Below are 19299 nucleotides of genomic sequence, written 5' to 3'. Positions count from 1 at the left end.
TTTGAGTTCTTCAATGGCGGATGTTGAGGTAAAGCCAGACCCTTCACGTTGTAACTTTATTTATTTATTTGTTTTTTCAATTAGTCATGCTAAAACTGATTGATTATTACCTTTACTTTTGCTTTTATTTTTTTGGTTTTGCTCCACCAGTTCTTAGCAGGCAAGCTGACCCTTTTTGTAGCCATTCTTTGTAAAGCTTGAATTTTCGGGTTTATTTTTTTAGCTTTATAGAGCTGCCTGCGGTTTTTGTTTGAAGTAACGTGAATTTATTTCAATAAATTGCAGGCATGTTCATCAAGGGACTCTTTGGAGAATGGTGATGGATGTTCATTGGTTCTTGAGCTCACTGAAGATGATCCTTTATTCCATAAAAAGAAGGTGACAGATGCATTGGATAATTGACAAAAAGTTTAAAGTTTTTATTTTTATTTTTCTAAAAGAAATGTTGATTCATGGATTATTTTAGTCTAGTACATTGATTGTAGCTTTCAAAAGAAGTTCTCTAACTTGATAAGAGTTGCTAAGATGCTAAGTTCTAATTATATTTCTCTTTCTTTTCGACAGAAATTACTAAATGATAAGGGTTTCGGTGTCAAGGAACAAATACACCTGCAGAGCTCGATGTGTCCTGATTCAATAAGTAACAGTTTGGAAACAATGCTTAGGATAGGAAGAATTATCCACTTAGATGAGGTAAATTGCAACTCAAAAATGCATATTTTTTACACTTGAGACATGTTGTAAAGCTGTTCACAGGGAATCTGTTGAACGAAATATCCGGTACATAACATGTCCTCTTTCTATTAAGTGAGCTCATGGTGGGTGCAGGTGGAACTTTATTTTGGTGAATTTGACACACAAATGGGATTTTACAGCCCTAGGAATGAGTTGGAAACCCTCAATTCGATCCTTGCGCGTGTTAACACCTTACTCTCTCGTCAAATGCACAAGAAAATGAATGTCTGGCAAGGATTACAAGCTGCAATTATTCTTAAGATCCAGGAGTTTGGGAACCAGATCAAAGAGGTCGCCAGAATTGATAAAAACTATACTTGTGAAAAGGAAAAATGTCTAGTGCAATGGGGTGAAAGCAATGGTGTTAAAACAAAACTGGAGATTGCATGTAAGTTTTCAAGGTTAAGATGGCATCTTCGATGTTCACTTATCTAGTCTACTTTTTATGATGGCTTTATTTGACATTGAAGCATTCAAGTTTGGCTTTTAATATATTATGTTATTCATGCTGCATCATCATATAGATGTAGGCGGAGCCGGTAGAGGAGTTGTTGCGATGGAAGATTTGAGAGTTGGAGATATTGCTTTGGAGATCCCTGTATCTATTATCCTTTCTAAGGATCTTGTCCACAAATCTGACATGGTACTTTTTCATAATTTAAAAACTTTCAATGATTTTATGATGTCACCTGCATTAGGTTACACCGACTGTTACGGTTCTAAGAAAAATGTTCCGGAAGACTCAAAGGAGAAAGTAGTAATCATCCTGCCATTTAAAAGAACTTTGTCAGATTGGTGCTATACTGAGACAACAAATTGCCTTTCTCTTGAGCTTCAACTTCTATGTTTCTATCCTCAGTATGAAAACCTATTTGGCTACGAGAATAGGAATTGAACCCACATGTTGTAGATTCATGATCTACATCCACTACCTGTGATTATGCTAGCAGCATCTGCCCTATACCATTCAGAAAATTGAAAAAAAAAATATTCAAGGATTTCAAATGCTACAACTGGTCATCACCTTATGAAGATAATGAAGGGATTAAAATATAAGAGGTAGAACATTCTTTCCAATAGAAGCTATACAGGATTTAACCAAAGAGAGGGGAGAGATGTCTGTGCAGTATGTATAAGGCTCATGGTTTTAGGTGCCTGAGCAGTTGACATATGAAAATTACAATTTATTAGATAATACGCTGTTGTAAGCTAACTATCACTGAATTTAGAGCCATTTGCAGACTCATACTGAGTCTAAAAATTTTGGTCCAGTTTAGTGTTGTTGAGGACTTTTAGACTTTATTTGACTGCAGGATAATGTCTTGGGGAAGATTGAAGGAATGTCCTCTGAGACTATGTTGTTGCTCTGGAGCATGAAAGAGAAGCACAATTGTGGTTCAAAATTCAAGAATTATTTCGACAGTCTGCCAAAAGAATTTCATACAGGTATGCTTGCTTTGACATACTTTTCTGGGCTAGTTTACGTGTAGGTTCTTGCAACTACCATTGGAGGTGTAACTGCATTATGGCTTATAAGATTTTCCTTTTGCATGTGGTTGTGTGTGCGGGAAAATAAATATTTCCATTGTAAAATTTCTAACACTATTCTTTCTGCTTGGTTCCTTTTAATTGCTGCAGGTTTGAGCTTTGGAGTTGATGCAATTATGGCTCTTGAAGGAACCTTGCTGTTAGAAGAGATAATGCAAGCAAAAGAGGTTATTTCAGCTGGCCATGGATTATTGATAAATTTAACCTTTGTGCTTTTCTTATTTCAAGAAAAATTTGCTTGTCAGAAAAATGTTGATCCCGAAGGAGATGAGTTTCGCATCTTTAAGTTTAGAATGGTGATCTGGTAATCTGCAACTGCTCGTTAAATTTTCCTGAATCTCAGTGGAGTTCAACATATAGCCTAGAGTCCTATATCAATTCTTACTATTGTGCCAGATCTTGACATGTATAATAATTTGGATCAATTAACTAAAATCAATTCCTTGTATCCCTTTGGCAATATTTTCTCATTTTTTCCCAAATCTGAACTTTTTGGGAAATAAAATAAAATATAAAAAACTGAATTGTTCTGGTTGAAATATTTCATGTTTTGCTTGCTTGCTTACATATTTCTATATTGCATGAAGAAAACTACTTCCTGACCACTATTTCATCTTACCCTTTTGCAGCACTTGCGCACTCAATATGATGAGTTGTTTCCTCGACTATGTAATGATTATCCTGATATATTTCCTCCAAAGTTTTACACGTGGGAGCAGTTTTTATGGGCTTGTGAACTCTTTTACTCAAATAGCATGAAAATCATATTTGCTGATGGAAAGCTGAGGACTTGTTTGATTCCTATAGCTGGCTTTCTTAACCACTCGGTATTTCATTCCTCCTTCCTCCTTCGTTTGGTGCTCTGTACCCTTTTATGCCCTGTATGGAAATCAGAAGTCATTCCTCATTAAGTTCTGGCATTTACCATCAAACTATGAGCAATCTGAGGTACTTCAGTTTAGGCTTCAAGTAGATGCTCTATGTTGGATTATACTGATTTTTTCCCCCCAACAAAAGCTTACCGACCATGTGCTTCCTTTTGGTTGCTACAGTCATTTGAATTGTTCTAGTTTGGCCCTTTTTTAATCTTTGCTGTTAGAGCTTATCATAACGTCCTATAGACATTAGAAACGTTATACTTTGACGTCCTCTTGTCTGATTTTTCCCCCTCCCAATTTTCATGTTCATGCATGTGTTTTGGTTCCTTTTTCAGTTAAATCCACACATAGTGCACTATGGCAGAGTAGATTCAGCTACAAATTCGTTGAAGTTCCCTTTGTCAAGACCTTGCAATATTGGAGAACAATGCTGTCTTAGTTATGGCAATTTCTCTACTTCACATCTAATTACATTCTATGGCTTCTCACCACAAGGAGACAACCGATATGATGTTATTCCAATAGGTATATGTTTTTGTTGTTGTTAATTATTTTTTCTTTTATCGCATTCTTATTACCGTCCGTAGACATCTTTCCAGGTGTTTGAGAAAATCCAAGTTGTATCCCCATTTGAGATTGGTTCTCATTCTTACTTGAATTCACACTCTTCTCTTGTACTCTACTCCCTATCGGTACGTGCTCATGTTTTGATAACATGTCTATATATTATATCATTGTTTTGGTGCAGATATTGATGTTGGTCAGGCTGATTGTTTTGATGATTGCCCAATGTCTAATTGGACCACCCACATGGTGCGGGGTACTTGGCTCTCAAAGAATCACAATATTTTCTATTATGGATTGCCATCTCCATTATTAGACTATCTAAGGAGAGTTCGAAATCCAATGCAGTATGAGAAGACCCATGTACTTTTTCTTTCTCTTCTTCATATGTAATAATTACAGCTGGCAAAATTTTATTATATTTCTTCCCAATTTTTGTTTTTGCCAAACTATGTTTTCAATTTTCAATAAGGAACTTGACTGCACTTCAATGATTAGTTCATACCTTAGTTAATTTTATTTATTCAAATCTTGGATGTGTATGATTTCATTTTTAAATTTTTTTTTTTTTGGAAATTTCTAGCAACAACCTGACCTGGAAATTGAATTGGAAGTCCTGGAAGATCTTCAATCCACCTTCAGCAACATGATGGAGATTCTGGGAGACACGGATTTTGGCGATGGGTAAAGAAATCTCTCACTTATTTAACACAAACTCTGTAATTGAGCATTAAAAACTTTCTTTTGAAAAGAGATTGTGCCATCCTGCAGTGAAAACACAAGCTGGGATGTAAAACTAGCATTGGAGTTCAAAGATCTAGAACGGAGGATTATATCTTCTATTTTAACTTCATGTTCTGCTGGTCGCTCGTTGGTTGAAAGTGAACTGTCCAGAGTTATGTCTAAGGATTGAAAACACCATTGGCTTGTTCAGCTGGCTGGATTGATATTTCCAATCGTAAGCCATAGGTAAAAGGTTACCAATATATAGGGGATAACTATTTTTTGCTAGCATCTCTGTTGAAATTTTGTTTACATGATTAATTAAACTATTAGACAAATATATTTGACTATCTCTATGCGCGACATGAACACAGTCAGTCCACATGAATTGTCAGCCCTAGTTATAATATAACGTGCCACTGTTTTACGGAGCATACTGCATATAACACAAAGACCACTATTTCTTTGTATGAACGGTCTGCATCTGGCATAATTTTTGTTAAAGTGTTAAGCATTGGTTGTCTCTTTCATGATGCATCTGACTTTTTGCAACAGCACGTTTGAGTCTAAATGTTTCAGTGTAAGTGCTTTTTATTCATATTTTAATAGCATTTTAATAAAAGAGGCACCAAATATACCTCATTTTTGTGATTGTTGATGTGGAGTAGGATTGTAGAAATCAAAAGGAACAGTGCTAAAAAAAAGATATGCCCACTACTTTTAAACGTGCGGTCAATTTTAGAGTGTGAGAGAAGAAAATGCCTTTTTGTAAGATAAGATCTAAACGCCAAATTGACTGGTGCCACTAACTGTCGTTATTCTGCCTAAACATCATTTATAGATTAGACGATCTTTTAAGAGGGTAAAATTTCATTGACTACCTTTGAGGTCTGATCAAAATACTATCCGATGATTCAAATTCCTTTTGATTTCAAGATTGTTTCTAGCTAATGTGGTTTGTTTGTGATTAAACTAAACTCTGAAGGAAGTGAATGGTTTTATTTATTTGTTTTTCTTATGAAGTTATTGACTTTCAAGATGATGATCATCTAAAAGGCTATGACTCATGAAGCATGACAATAATGGATTGAATTATTTTATTGGGATGCTCACTTATTGGAACACAGGTGTTAAAAATGTTTTTAATGTGAGAGTATCTGGAAAGAATTATAAAATCCCGAAAAGACTCTCATTAGTGTCTTATTCTTATTGGCAAAAAATTCATTTATCAATTCATGTGTAATTTGTGAACACATATTTTAAAGTTTGTATATACTGTGCCAGCCAAACTACGTATGCCAATTACACAATGCTAGTCCAACAATGTTGACAAGCCAATTACTTTCCACAGCTTTTGCCATCAGACAAAAAAATTGTTGCCTCCCTCAAGTGGTTGTGGCTCAGTTGGCAGCACATACTAAATATGTGAGAAAAGTTTTCGAATTCGATTCTCTACTAAACACGCTATTTGGGAGGGGTAAAAAGTCTTAACTGTGATTATATCTCGAATTCAGATTAGTCGGGATCCAATACGGTTGTTGGATACCAAATGAGTTACACAAAAAAAAAAAAAAAAAAAATTGTTGCCCCCAAATTTAAAAATGGGCGTTTGGCTTAAACAACAACACTAACAGCTTATTTCCAATTCGGTTCAGATATATAATTATTGATTTTCAAAATGGGCGACCATATTCGTTGCTACTTGCTCATTCAATAAAATGGTTGTTGAAGTGGTTGTGAATTGTGACTAGAAAGCAACCATACTCTCTATTAATAAATAGAAAATTATTATTATTATTATTATTATTTTAATCATACTAATAACTGCGCCGATTTATGTTCCCTTGATATTCTCCATCATATATATACCGACAAAATCATCTCAAGCCTTCACTAAGATAATTAGAAGCATGGTTTATTTTCTTACAAGTGTTTGGCCAAAATTTATTTTGTTCTTACAGAATTAGTTAGTATTTACAATCTAATGAAAACAATGCAGTCTTTTATCCTAATTCTGTAAAGACCAAAATGAAATTTTAGGAGAAAAAAACAATATATTAATTAGGTACGTTGATGGGACCCGTGAGAGTTGGCCAATGACAATCATGTGCTGGCTGTGCCACCTCATCACCCGCCGCTTGCTTGTCCTTTTTCCTTCTCTCTCCAACCGCCGACGCCGTTTTTGCTTTCTCTATTAACCACCTATGAACGTCAAAACACTAAATAGTTGACCCCCAATCGTTACTTTCCACGTCACTGAAAAATACTAGTCGTATATATCTGGCAAGTTCTGGTGCGCAACCTTAAATGCGTTAAGATAGAGCCTTTAACAGAAAATAGAACCTCTTCTTTACTTGAACAAAACAAAAAGGCCTGGCATTTTTATTAGCTTAGCCTTCACCAAAACAAAAGGAAGAAGAAGAAGAAGAAGAAGAGAAAGAAATTTCAATTGCGTGTGGCTTTCTCTCTCTTCTCTTCTTCTCTCCTATTTCTTTATATCTCTCTTCATTCCTTGCTTTATCTTATCTCTGAAGAGAGGAGGAGAGAAAGAAAGAGAAGCATTTTCATTTTTTTTTATACCAATTAAGAGTAATTACTTCAAATTATTGCTGTTGGCGGTGCTCCTGTGAAGATGATGGTAGCTAATAGCTTTGATCTATGGAAAAAGGACTCCTTTTTTTCCGCAGCAGAGGAGGTTCAAGAATCAGCTGATATGTATGATTTCTGATTTGGAAGTTTTAATTTTTTTTTCTCCTTTTTTCATCTCTGTCATTTTTTTCTGGAATTCTGGTTATTTTGTTCATTTTTGTGATAGAAATTGTGGATTTTGTCTGTTTAATTGTGCGTTTTATTGGTTTTTGTGATGTGTGCGCGAATTGTTTTGGGTTACATTGCAAGTATATTGAAGATGTGTGCATAAATTTGATATTGGACTGGTTTTGTGATGTGGGTTTGGAATTTTGAGTTTGAAATTGAGGGATTATAATCCTAAGGCTTTATTTTTATGTTTTTGTTTCTTAAGGAGAAAATATGAGTGCAATTTTTTTGGTATTAGATTTGGAAAAAGGAAGTATGCCTATTCTATCAGAATAAACTGTGAACTGCTATGCCTTTAAAGAATTGTCTTTTAAAAATATAAAAGAAGCAGCTTTGTTGAAGTTCGGAGAAATCTTTTTAAATTCCAAACTTCCTTTTCTGCCATTTGAAGTTCATTATTTTGATTGGTTTATGTTGCCAGTATGGAATCCGCTTACAGATTGTGGGTAAAACAGAAGAACGAAGGTCTAAACCCAGAGGATTTGAATGAACTCTCAAGGGAACTACAAACTGCTCTTGGTACTGCTAAATGGCAGGTATGTTTTCTCTTCTGTGCTTCAACAATTATGATGCCAACTGGAGGCTTATAAAGAAGATAAAATCCCCAAATTATGTGGACTAGTATTTTTCTTGGGTTTCAGAAGTGCATTTGGCCTTCTATTATGTTTTCATCCAACCAGAGCTTATATGTGGAAATTCTTACTCAAATCTATTTAACTGACTCACTAACGTCTGAAAATTCTGATTTTCTGTTGTTTGCTTGTGATTGTTGAATCAGCTGGATGAGTTTGAAAGGGCTATCAGGTTGAGCCATGGACATTGTCATAATGATTATACAAAAACTAGGCATGGGCAATTTATTGAAGCCATTGAGAACCAAATTTCTTGTGTGGAAGCAGCATTAAGGGAAGCTTTTAATGAGGAAGGAAAGCAACCCCTTCGATGGATAGAATTGGATGAAGAGGAATGTGATGATTTAGCCATGTTTCTTTCTGGAAATTCCTCCTCCTCATCCACTGGGAAAGAAGAATGCGTCAAGTTGACACCTTCTGAGAAAAACTCACTTTTGGAGAACACTCACAAGAAAATAGATACAAGGCTTAATCTTGATGCTACCTGTGCCACGCAAAATTCTGATGAATTGACAAGTTCCAAAGCTGCTGTTAGTTTTGATAAAAATAGAGATTGCGTCATAGAGATAGAAGAGGAATCTCCTGGAAGAAGGGATGATATAATTTGTAAATCAGATAAAGCAACTGGTACACGAAGACCATGGAGTTCACCAAATTTTGCCTCATTGAAGATTGCAATTGCTAATGAAAATGGAGAAGATAGCAATTTAATGGCAATGACTGAGTCCACACCTAAGGAAAAAGGTTCCAAGCCTGTTTTCTGGAAGCACATGTGTACAGAACTTCCTCAGGCAAAGGGAACAGGCAATCTGTTCCACCAGGTCAGATTTAACATGCTTGCTCGGTTTGAACTGATTTCAATAAAAATTTAGCAATATATGTATAATGACCTATATCTCTATTATGATCTGATGATTGAAGATGATTTTAACTGATTAAAGTCCTGGAAATCTTACAAGCTTAATCTTTTGCAGGTCTTTGGTGGTTTTCAAAGACGGCGACAGAGTCCTGGGCAGTTGCAGTTTAATTGTTCTGTCCAGCTTATGCTTGTTTTGATGCTAACAATTTTTTTGATTGGTAAGCTCTTAACAGTTGAGTTTTAATAATTTGTAAACAGCAATATTGGAGAACAATTCAGTGATTGGTACTGCATATATCACTTTGCTAATGTAAAAATTATTTAAAATGGTTGCTCCATTCTTCATGCTCATCTATCTTCTTAGGTAAAACACATATGAATATGACTATCACTATATTAGGAATTTGAATAATACTGTTCAACATATGACAGGCACAATAATTCAAACTTGTGAACTGTGAAGTATCTCAATCTCAAACATACTTATTTCTATTGTGAAGTATCAATCTCAACCGTGCTTAGTTTTTTTGATTTGCTGATTTGCCAATGGCGGCCAATGGTTGTCGTTTTGAGAAAAAATGCTAATGAGAGGTTCTCATCTTTTCTCCTGCAGTGCCCTTTGTTTTCTATTCGGCATGAGAGCCCGTGGTAATTTACTACGTGACCAACATGAAAGGTGATTTCATTGCCTTAGTTACCTTAATTCATAGATTTTTGTTGCATAAGAATGTAAAAATGATGTGGTGGAGCAACTTTGCTTATCCTTCCTTTCCTTACCTGGGTACAGTTTTTGCAATTCTTTTCTGGAGATTACTAAAATATGGGAAGTGCTTCTCACACCTTCCTACTTTATATTGTAATAACCTTGCTCTCACAAACATGAAATGGAACTATAAAAGTCAAGTTATTTGTACATAATGGTTAATGGCCGGCATGAAATTGCCCCAAATTATTGTGTTCTTCTTCTCTTAAGATCTTATAGAAAATTAAATTCTGTCGTCTGTTGAATCTGCAGGTATTGAACCTAGCCAGCCGATGGAGGATTCTCACAATTCTGGGCAGCTTTCCAGTTTCTTGTTCCGGGCCAAACAAAAGCTGTAAATTCGTTCCTATAGTCTTAAAAACACATGTTTCGAAGACCTTTTGGTAGTGCTTACAGTCCCATTTGAATTAAAAGCTCAAAATTGGAACACACATGAAATGTAGGAAAGATTGCTTGGGGGCTTTGGGATGAAACCCATGATTCTCTATGTACTGTTTGTGTCCTCCCTTAATTTGTAAACGTCTTGTCTTGATATTTGCAGGCAGTAACTATTTGTTGAATATGTGTGCAAATATTTATTCGACTGAACTTGATTGGGAAATGTGATCCCCGAGTCTGCCACTACTTGAAATCAAAGTTGAGAAGTTTTAGATAGCCGGTAATGATTCTGAATTGCGTTTAAGCATGAATGCTTGATTGGATGTCTTATGTACCTGTGAGGAGCCACGTCATTCTTAAAATAATCAAACAACAAAACCGTTAACAACCAGGTGGTTGTCTTAAGTTTAAAATACGCGGGTTGGTGAGAAGATGAAAATCATGCAATATTTTATGATACTGTCGTGTCACTGTTCTTGTTAAATCATTTGTTTTAAAGAAATTTTTTTCATTCTGCATCATCGTCTACAACGAAAACTTTATCAACTTTGACACAACGTTGACAAATTGAGTAACCTCTGTTTGTTATTTCAAAAGCTTAGAGACCAAAGTTGCAAAGTGAGCTTCATATCTGAATCCAATTCGTTGCCCTGCACTTATCCTCTTCTTCTCAAACAGCTCAATCGTGTCCTTGAGACGATAATAAGGAGGTTCAAATTGCAGCTTGAGTTCATATATATCTCTGGTGTCATCATCATATGCGCAAACGTTAATAGCTTTACCGTCTCTCAAGTCACTGCGATCTTTTCTCTTCAATCCTGGAAGTATATATTTATCAGCTTCAATTTGAAGAACAAGGATCTCACGTTCTGTTTGCAAATCAGACTCCGACACTATCCTCTGAAACAGCCACCGTTCATCTCCAAACATTGCTTCCGTTGCCCTATCACTGCGTTCACCCAACATTGTAAAAGCTAACTAATGATGCTAACAAGAACAAACAAAGATTGCTTTTTTATATTGGAAGGCTACAAAATTACAATATTATTATATCAATTTGCAGGTTTGTAAGAAAGGAAAATGTTTAATGCTAATTTTTCTTTTTGGCTTTGGGTGACGATTCCTTATTTTGTAGAGACTTTCTGATTCATTTCCTAGTAGTTGTAGATTACAAATCTAATATTTATTTATTATATATGTTAAAAGGTTCGTGTTATTTGAACTCTGAATTTTCTTCTCTAAATTTATTTACTCAATAAACTCATCATGTAGATTATAAAAGTAAAATTTTATTCTATACACCTTCAAAAATCATAAATAACCCTATTTTCATTTGCAATCTAATTAACTATCATTGTACTATAATAATCTTTATTCTAATTTTTTCCCCTCAGTTATTGAATTTTTTCTTGCTCATCACTCGTCCTTCTTGGACAAAAACGAATTAGAGAGAATAATGAAGGATTAGCTACAAAATTTATGATATATCTGTTTGTTAACTGCGGTGATGGTCAAATCAATGAAAATTTAAAGATTTAATCGTAATTCAATAAATTGAAAATGGTAAAGCCAACAACTTGGTTTCCTTTCATCGTCTATTGCCTTCCATTCAGACTTTGAAAAATCATCACAATTAGTTGAGTCGCAATCAACTTGTGGAGTTATACACAGCGAAAGAGAGTGTACGTATTCTATTTATTTAAATTCAAACGGACCAATTAATTCTTCTCTGGCTTAATTTTCATCTTTAAATTGATTTATCAATCTTTTATAAATTTAAAAATAGCAGAAGATTGTTGTTTGTCTATGCAGTGTCCCCATGAGATTTCCCCTTTTTTTAATTTAAATTCTTGGTTAATTGTATCGATGGATATATTGGTAATAAAAAAACTATAGAAAATTATGGGTGTAGAGAGTACTTTCATGGGGCTCAAATAGCCTCATCTTATATCCAAACTCAAGCCATTAGTCAAGTTTTCTTACCCCGAAGTCCGAACTGTATTCGGTTTCCTCATAAATTTAAGGTTTGAGATTTCAATCAAATAGGGCCATCTGAATCTTGGTCTTTCAGAATCTCCATACGGATGCTAGGGTTAGTTTTTAGTTGTCGCCTTCTTCAAAATTAATCTTCTAATAAGTGTTGGCTCTAGGGTTTGCAATCTCATCGAGATGGCTCCTGCTTCAGTGGGATCCAAATCAACGGTAGATTGGGAAGAAATCAACACACATGTTCCTCTGTATATGAAGCATGCGCCTTGGTATGCAAAGTCTGAGGTACCAGATAACTTGAAACACCAAAGAAAACAGAAAGAATCACTTCAGAGCAACATAAACTTGTGTTATGATAGAGGTGCCAAAACTTTCCAGGCGGACTAGTACAGGAAAGGAGCGTGTGAAAACTGCGAAGCAATGTCACATAATGCTAATTCAATCATGGAAAGGCCGAGAAAAAGAAGAGCAATATTGACAAACATGCGCATTGCAGCAGATGAAAAGATAGAGAAGATTGTTATGATCCAGCAAAGTATGCCCGTGATGTCAGTAAGAGACATGAAGCTTATAACGAAGATGGTTTGAAGCTTGATGAGAGTGACACTACGAATTTTGCCCCAAGTTAAGAAGGGTGTTTGTGGTAATGGCAGTGGAATCACGGGAACTAATAGAGATTTGCGTATTCGTGAAGATATACCTAAGTATCTCCTGAATCTTGATGAAAATTCCGCATATTATGATCCAAAAATTCGGTCTATGCGGGAGGATCTCAACCCTGATGACAATCCGAATGAGAAGTTCTATGCAGGATATAACAGATATAGAATGGGTGGGCAAGCATTGGAGTGGAAGCAAGTCAATATTCATGCATGGAAAGCTTCCGGAAGAGGGCAAGACATACACCCAGAGGCTGCTCTGACGCAGGCTGAGTTGCATTATAGGTGGGAGAAGGATATTGAGGAGAAGAAGAGGTTGTGTAAGAAAGAAAAGATTATGGAGAAGTATGGCAATGCTGCCAGTGAAGACTGAAGAGGACATGCCAATGGAGCTTCTATTTGGAGAAAGTGACAGCATACTGAATAGGGATCTTGCCGAGAGGATTCTCCGAGCAGCTAATTAACTGTCTGTATTGAGTCCTTTATGCATGCAACAAAATTGAGGCCACAGATTTTAGTCTAGATTCCTTTATGCGCAGATTCCTGTAAATCAAAGAAGTGAACAACGTAAAATACAGTTCTATACTATATGCTTATGCATTGATAGAGCACGCCATCTCAACACAACGCAAGGACATAGGAAATCAGTTCTTGGTCTTAATAAAAAAAAAAAATTCATTGAACTTCAGTAAATATATAACTCCATTTCATGCTAGCGTTTGCTAAATACAATACTGTAAAAAATGAAAGGATATCGTTTGCCAATACAACACTCTGAAAAAAATGTAAGGATGGTATCAGACCATCAGTGCAAGAAGCCTTCTAGGCTGTGGCTCAATACCTAAAAATGGAGAAAAAGACACAAGTACTAAAAAATCTGGTATAGGAAAATGAAAATGATGAAATATAGCTCTTTTATCCATTATCTAAAACAGTAGAGTTTAGCTCCATTTCAAAAGGATATTGAAGATATGAACTGAATGAGAGTACAGAGAAATCAGCAAGACAGAGGAATAGAAATATGCGTTGCTGATGTGCCATGCTCACATAAGTTAGCAAGTGAGCATATGTAATGGCTGCTGCTGGTTCTTTCTTGCTGTTTTATCTTTCCAGTTTACCTTGTTTTGAAACTATAGCAGATTACATAAAGGTGTAAAGAGGCATTGCTGAGGTAAAACTACAAAGGCCAAAATGTTTATCCTATATAAGATAAAATGAAAATTCGAAACCACAGACGTCAAATTAGGCTTCTTTCTAGAACAAGGCTCGACTCCAATGAGATAGGAGGAATGGCAATTTGATTCTTCCGGTGCTTCAATGTCTTAGCATTGAAACATTCCAATCAACGATCTGAGTCAAGTCAATCGTAATCTGAAAAACAAACTTGTACAGATTAATAGTCAAGAAACCATCATGCAGCCGCTTGAGTTTATTGCTATTAGAAAGAAGAAAAGAGCTCCTCAACAGAGTTCTAAACAGCTTCTGTAAGATCAGACTTCGCCTGAACTGACCCAGGTCAGACTACATAACACCACAGGTAATTCCAACTATCATTTACATCATGTATGGATTCAGTGACCACAGAAATAAGTGCAAGACAAATGTAAATTTGATGAGTAAATACATAAAGATGGTCCAACAGAATTAAGCACCAAATATCAAACAATTTACACCTGAAAAGAAAAGCTAAACAAAATTGTCTCTGCCAATGTCGCGCTATTACTCCAAAAAGATCATGATAAATAAGAATGACGTTGCATAAATAGAACGAAATCAAAAAAGACACATACAAGCTCTTGCTCTTCTTCCCCCAAAAGTGCACACATAAACTTGAGAACAAAATTCAAGAAATTTGGCAATAATACGTCTGAGATGACATAATTTACATAGCACTATCTTTCAAATCCAAAAACACCTTCTCTAGTAATCTCAAACTCACAAGATGTATCAGCCAAATGAGGGGCAAAAACAACATGAAGCGACCTCCTTGTCCTCCTACACACAAAATCTTCACTACCACTACCGCCAACACCACCATTGACCATCTGATTCTCTCGGACAACAAAATCCTCATTCCTAGACAAAAACAACCTCGAATTCACACAATTAGCCCAGGCTATCCCCAAAGCCGGACAAATTGGTCTCCCTGAAGAGTACAAGCAACCTAAATTCCCAACTCTCAACCCATTAACCCCTTCATTTGGCTCCATCAAATCGACCACCTGGTTGGTCACCAGAACTGCCAAACCAAACCCCACAGCCATCGCCTTCAACATCCCCGATATCTTAAAAAACAAAAACGACCTTTTCTTAAGGTCATCCATGGTGTTGTCAAAGTCAGACCGAAACAACGCTGCGATGGAATCAATGACTATAAGCCTAATGGGCAATCTGGAGTTCGAAGAATTTTTAATAAAAGATTCTATCTTAGGCATTATATCGAGCAGTTGGTCCACGGAGTGGACGCTCTGAACAAATACGTAATCGCATGGGTTATGGTCGTTGGAGGGCCGAAATGTGTGGCTGAGTTGGTGGAGGCGGCGCATGGGAAAGGGGAATTCTGTATGAAGATAGAGAGAAGAGGCGGAGAGGCCGCCATGGGAGCTGGGGAGTTGGGCGGAGAGGGTGAGTTGGAGGCAGAACTGGGTCTTGCCGGAGCCGCTTTCGGCTACCAGCTCCGTTATCGAGTTGCAGGGAATGCCGCCACCAAGGCAACGGTCGATTATGGGGCAGCCCACGGTGCACTTTTCGGTCGTTAATGGGTTGTCGAGCAAATTTTGTGGTGTCATAGGCGTACCCATTAACGACCAAAATAAAATTGGCGCTAAATGAATATGGGTTGATATTGTTTGTTCCATGACTTAATCAGATTTATGATTTTAAATTTTTAATTAAGAAAATTAATATTCGGAGTCGGAGATAGTAAATTTTATGTTATTCACTTTACTTTACTTTTGTTTATTTATTTATTCTTTCTTTTATTATGATGTAGTGGTATGACACACATCAAAACCAATCAACATAAAATACATTACAATACACGATCGGATAAACTATTGAATTATACCGAGGATTTGTGAGAAAATCAAAGTGCAAAAATTACATCTTTTTAAAGAGTAACAGTAACTCGATAAGTAGTGGGCATAACAAATTAGATTTTAAAGCTCCTTCAATAACATACTAAGCCCTTTTTATTTCAATCTTTACCATTAGAATAAGCCTTTTTATTTCAGTCTTTGCCATTAGAATGAGGTTTACAAACGATAAAGCGATCGGTTTTCAAAATAATAATAATAATAACGATTTGCTGCTTGTAGCTTGAAACGAAAAATAAACCCTAACATACAAAAAATATAATCATGCCCCATAAATATAAATCTTAATTGAAAAAATAGTTCCCAAGTTTAGATTGTTTAGTTAGATAAATGAAAAACCTCGAAGAGGAATAGCACGAAGGAAAATAATAAAAATTGAAGTTAATGTTGATTTGGTGGTACAAATAAAATATGTTCAATTATCTGATCCAAAGAAAATCTAGTAACAGGTCAAGTTATTTTGATAAGGTTATAATTATTTTACTTGAATATCTATTGTATGTGTTGTGTATAGACTGAACATTATTAATCAGTAATTTTTCTTCTATAAAAAACAGGTTAATTCTTTTTAATATAAATCTATCAAGTTTTAACTTTTTCAATGACCTGTATCAAAGAATTGAATCGCGGGACACACAAATTAAGAGGAAATTGTTTTTACTTTTTGTTTGCATTAATCAAATCATTAATCTTTTTTTTTTTTTAGAATATCAAATGAATATATGATTATTAAAATAGAAAATGGGTTCTCAAAAAATTTAAAAAAAAATTGAATGTATGACATCATTTTTGTCAATATGAATATATGATTATTAAAATAAAGAAATGGGTTCTTTATTGATAACGCTAAAAATTTAAGCCAACCAAACGCGGCAAAACAAATTTTTTCTTTTTCCCGGCCTACCACTAAAAGTAAGTTTTCTCATAGTTCCAGTTCCCCCCAAAAGCATCCACCCGCTCGTTCCCAATTTCCAAAACCCCCCGCGATCCACCACTCAAATTCAATAAGCCACAATCCAACGGATAATATTCCAAATTCTATCCTTCACACGGATCGCTCTAAATCCAACGGCCATCACTCCATTTAGCCTCCTATATAAACCCCTCCGCCCTTCGTCACCTCAACGAATGAAACAAATAAAAGAAGCATAAAATTAAAGAACTGAAAAGAGAGAGAAGGAAAGCAGAAGAGAAATGTCAGGAAGAGGAAAGGGGGGCAAAGGATTGGGAAAGGGAGGAGCGAAGAGGCACCGCAAGGTGCTGAGGGATAACATTCAGGGGATCACAAAGCCGGCTATCCGGCGGCTGGCGAGGCGTGGCGGAGTCAAGCGTATCAGCGGTCTGATTTACGAGGAGACTCGCGGGGTTTTGAAGATCTTTTTGGAGAACGTGATTCGTGATGCTGTGACTTACACTGAGCACGCTCGTCGTAAGACTGTCACCGCCATGGATGTTGTTTATGCTTTGAAGAGGCAGGGCAGGACCCTTTACGGTTTCGGTGGTTAAATTTAGGGTTTCTTAATTTTTATGTTTTGGAATGCTATTGAGTATCTGATGACTTTGTAATTTGTATTGATATTTGGTCTATCAATGAAATTTTATGTTAATTGTTGCTAAAACTCTGGATTTCATTTTTTTTTTCGGGGAAATTTTGGGGCTAAATGTGTTTGGATGCCGGGAAATTGTGATTCAATTGAACGGCATGGTAATGGGAAATCTCTTGAAACAAAAATAATTGATTTGTCCGTAATTAAGTGCTCTGTGCTCGAGCTTGGAAAAAGTAAATGAAATTTGTTACCGGATTATAGCACAGAAATTAATTTAGGAAGCGGCTGTTTAATCTTTTGAATCAAATCGCCGAATGAAGTTGAGACTCTTGGCGAGGGATAAAGTTTCTGTGGTTTCTGCAAAATGTACTTGGTTTGTTTAGAGCACACCAATTCATTAGTAAACCAAGGAGCATACTTCTTCTCGGCGGGTTATTACTATACGCACCCCACAATTTTAGTGTCTTGGTATTTTTGTACAGTATGTAAAGTTCTGTAGTGTGGAAAAATTGTTTCACAAACAAAGATCGCATTAGGCGTCCAACAAGATAAATATTTTGTCTATTTATTTTCTTATTAAAGGACAAAAGGTCCGAGCTCTAGCATTGCCCGTCGTTGGCTTAAGAGGATGCTTGTAGTTAATTTTTTTATTATTATTACAAAAGAAATAAATTCAGGTCTCATTAAGGACTTCAAAAGAGTAATAAAAAATTAAATAGTTAAATAGTCAAAAAAGAGTTACCAATGAATTATACTGTAAATTTCTTTTTACAATATTATATAATGTAACACAATTTCTTTCGTTACAAATTTACACTACAATTTTAGTTGTCACATTCACAACATTTTTATAAATAAAAGAAAATGAGAAAATTGAAGAAAATAATATAATAATAATATTGTTGCAATAATGGGTTGAGCATTAGGGTCCAGCTACTTTGCCCAAGCGGTTTCTAACCACAGACGTTTGTCTTCTAGCGAATCCACCATAGATAGTAAGTCAACAGATCCAACGGTTCTCATCTGAAATGGAAAAAGGCAGTGTAATTCATGCGTTATCTACGTTACCCGTCTGAAGTTAGATACCAAGAAATGAGGTTTTTGTTGAGTAATTAAAAAGTACCAATCGGGCATATTCTCATTTTTTTTTCCGAGGGTGAATCTCCTCGGTTGAATGGTATGAGCAGATTTCTTGTGGCATATCCGTTAGAGAGTACATATCGACCAAAAACGAGTGCTGACTAAAAATTCATACCGATCAGACGTTTGTCACTCAGAAGGAGGGCACGATCTCACAACTACATGATAATTTCGCCACGCCTCAAACCGGTGGAGAAAACACGATGCCCCATGTTTACCCACGTTTGGTTGTTGAGACTCGTTAAGACCCTTAATCACCCGAATATGACGGGCATGGGAAATGTTCTAAAAACACGGAACGATTGCCTATAGTAACACCACATTATTGGGCCAAGCTAATGCAGCAAGTTGCCGCATTAACTAAGTCGGGTTTAAATTAAGGAAAAACCTATTTACCCCAAATTTACTACCCGAATCTGCGCCCCGAAATCAAAACGCACCGTTTACTTTTTTTCTCTCCACACGTGTTGCTTCATTTTGCCTTCATTTTCCACTTCCTTGCTTTCACTTTCCACTTCTCTAGTTAAGCCCGTAAAGCAAGGTAAACATTTTGCTTTCACGTTCCATATCTCTTTCCAGTTAGCAGCACTCTTTTTCTTCAGGCAGATTCGTTTATTAAGTCAGGAGGATTTCATTCCATTTTTGGTTTCAAATCCACTCAACCACGCCACTTGCGTCTTAATTCAATCTCTTTTTTTTCCCCCTTCCCTCAACTCTTGATCGATGGTTCGTTCTCTTGCTCTCGTTCAATTTTCGTTATTGTGTTTGATGCATGTATCATCATCTAATACAAAGAAGAAAATAGCAAAGAAGAAGGAAATAATAAAGAAGGAAGGAAATAGCAAAGCAAAGTAAAATAAGCGGACCACAACTGGACACAACAAATTTTCTAGTTAGGCCCACACATTGACTGAAGAAACACGTGAAGAAACAGCTTTGCTTTTGCTTTTTCTTTCCCCAGCTTTTTCTTTT

General features: G+C 36.0%; 4 protein-coding genes across 5 annotated transcripts; 3 read left to right on the top strand and 1 right to left on the bottom strand.

Annotated features, from left to right (window-relative positions):
• LOC18054123 lies at positions 1–4790 on the top strand. Its single transcript, XM_024192285.1, has 12 exons — positions 1–28; positions 286–378; positions 565–693; positions 829–1123; positions 1260–1378; positions 2049–2181; positions 2374–2450; positions 2913–3110; positions 3497–3686; positions 3910–4088; positions 4309–4409; positions 4497–4790. Exons 1-12 carry the CDS (start codon positions 14–16, stop codon positions 4636–4638), a joined length of 1671 nt encoding a protein of 556 aa, XP_024048053.1. The 5' UTR covers positions 1–13; the 3' UTR covers positions 4639–4790.
• A 2013-nt stretch (positions 4791–6803) lies between these two features.
• Positions 6804–10173, top strand: LOC18054122. Of its 2 annotated transcripts, XM_006453317.2 has the most exons (6): positions 6804–7163; positions 7687–7801; positions 8044–8718; positions 8872–8974; positions 9370–9432; positions 9772–9864. In XM_006453317.2, the coding sequence occupies exons 1-5, from the start codon at positions 7081–7083 to the stop codon at positions 9393–9395; spliced, it is 1002 nt and encodes a 333-aa protein (XP_006453380.1). In that variant the 5' UTR covers positions 6804–7080; the 3' UTR covers positions 9396–9432; positions 9772–9864. The 2 variants fall into 2 exon arrangements, with proteins under 2 accessions (XP_006453380.1, XP_024033785.1); XM_024178017.1 differs by lacking the exon at positions 9370–9432 and having other exon boundaries at positions 9772–10173.
• Positions 10174–14129: 3956 nt separating this feature from the next.
• On the bottom strand, positions 14130–15393 carry LOC18054120 (DNA repair protein XRCC3 homolog). The gene has a single exon (XM_006453315.2). It carries the CDS (start codon positions 15344–15346, stop codon positions 14438–14440), a length of 909 nt encoding a protein of 302 aa, XP_006453378.2. The 5' UTR covers positions 15347–15393; the 3' UTR covers positions 14130–14437.
• A 1378-nt stretch (positions 15394–16771) lies between these two features.
• On the top strand, positions 16772–17263 carry LOC18054119 (histone H4). The gene has a single exon (XM_006453314.2). The coding sequence runs from the start codon at positions 16835–16837 to the stop codon at positions 17144–17146; it is 312 nt and encodes a 103-aa protein (XP_006453377.1). The 5' UTR covers positions 16772–16834; the 3' UTR covers positions 17147–17263.
• The last annotated feature ends 2036 nt before the right edge of the window (positions 17264–19299 follow it).

The sequence above is a fragment of the Citrus clementina genome, unplaced genomic scaffold (assembly GCF_000493195.1).
Source record: "Citrus clementina cultivar Clemenules unplaced genomic scaffold, Citrus_clementina_v1.0 scaffold_1, whole genome shotgun sequence".
Taxonomy (NCBI): domain Eukaryota; kingdom Viridiplantae; phylum Streptophyta; class Magnoliopsida; order Sapindales; family Rutaceae; genus Citrus; species Citrus x clementina.
The sequence above is the reverse complement of the archived record's forward strand: the minus strand, read 5'-3'. Positions and strand labels throughout refer to the sequence as shown.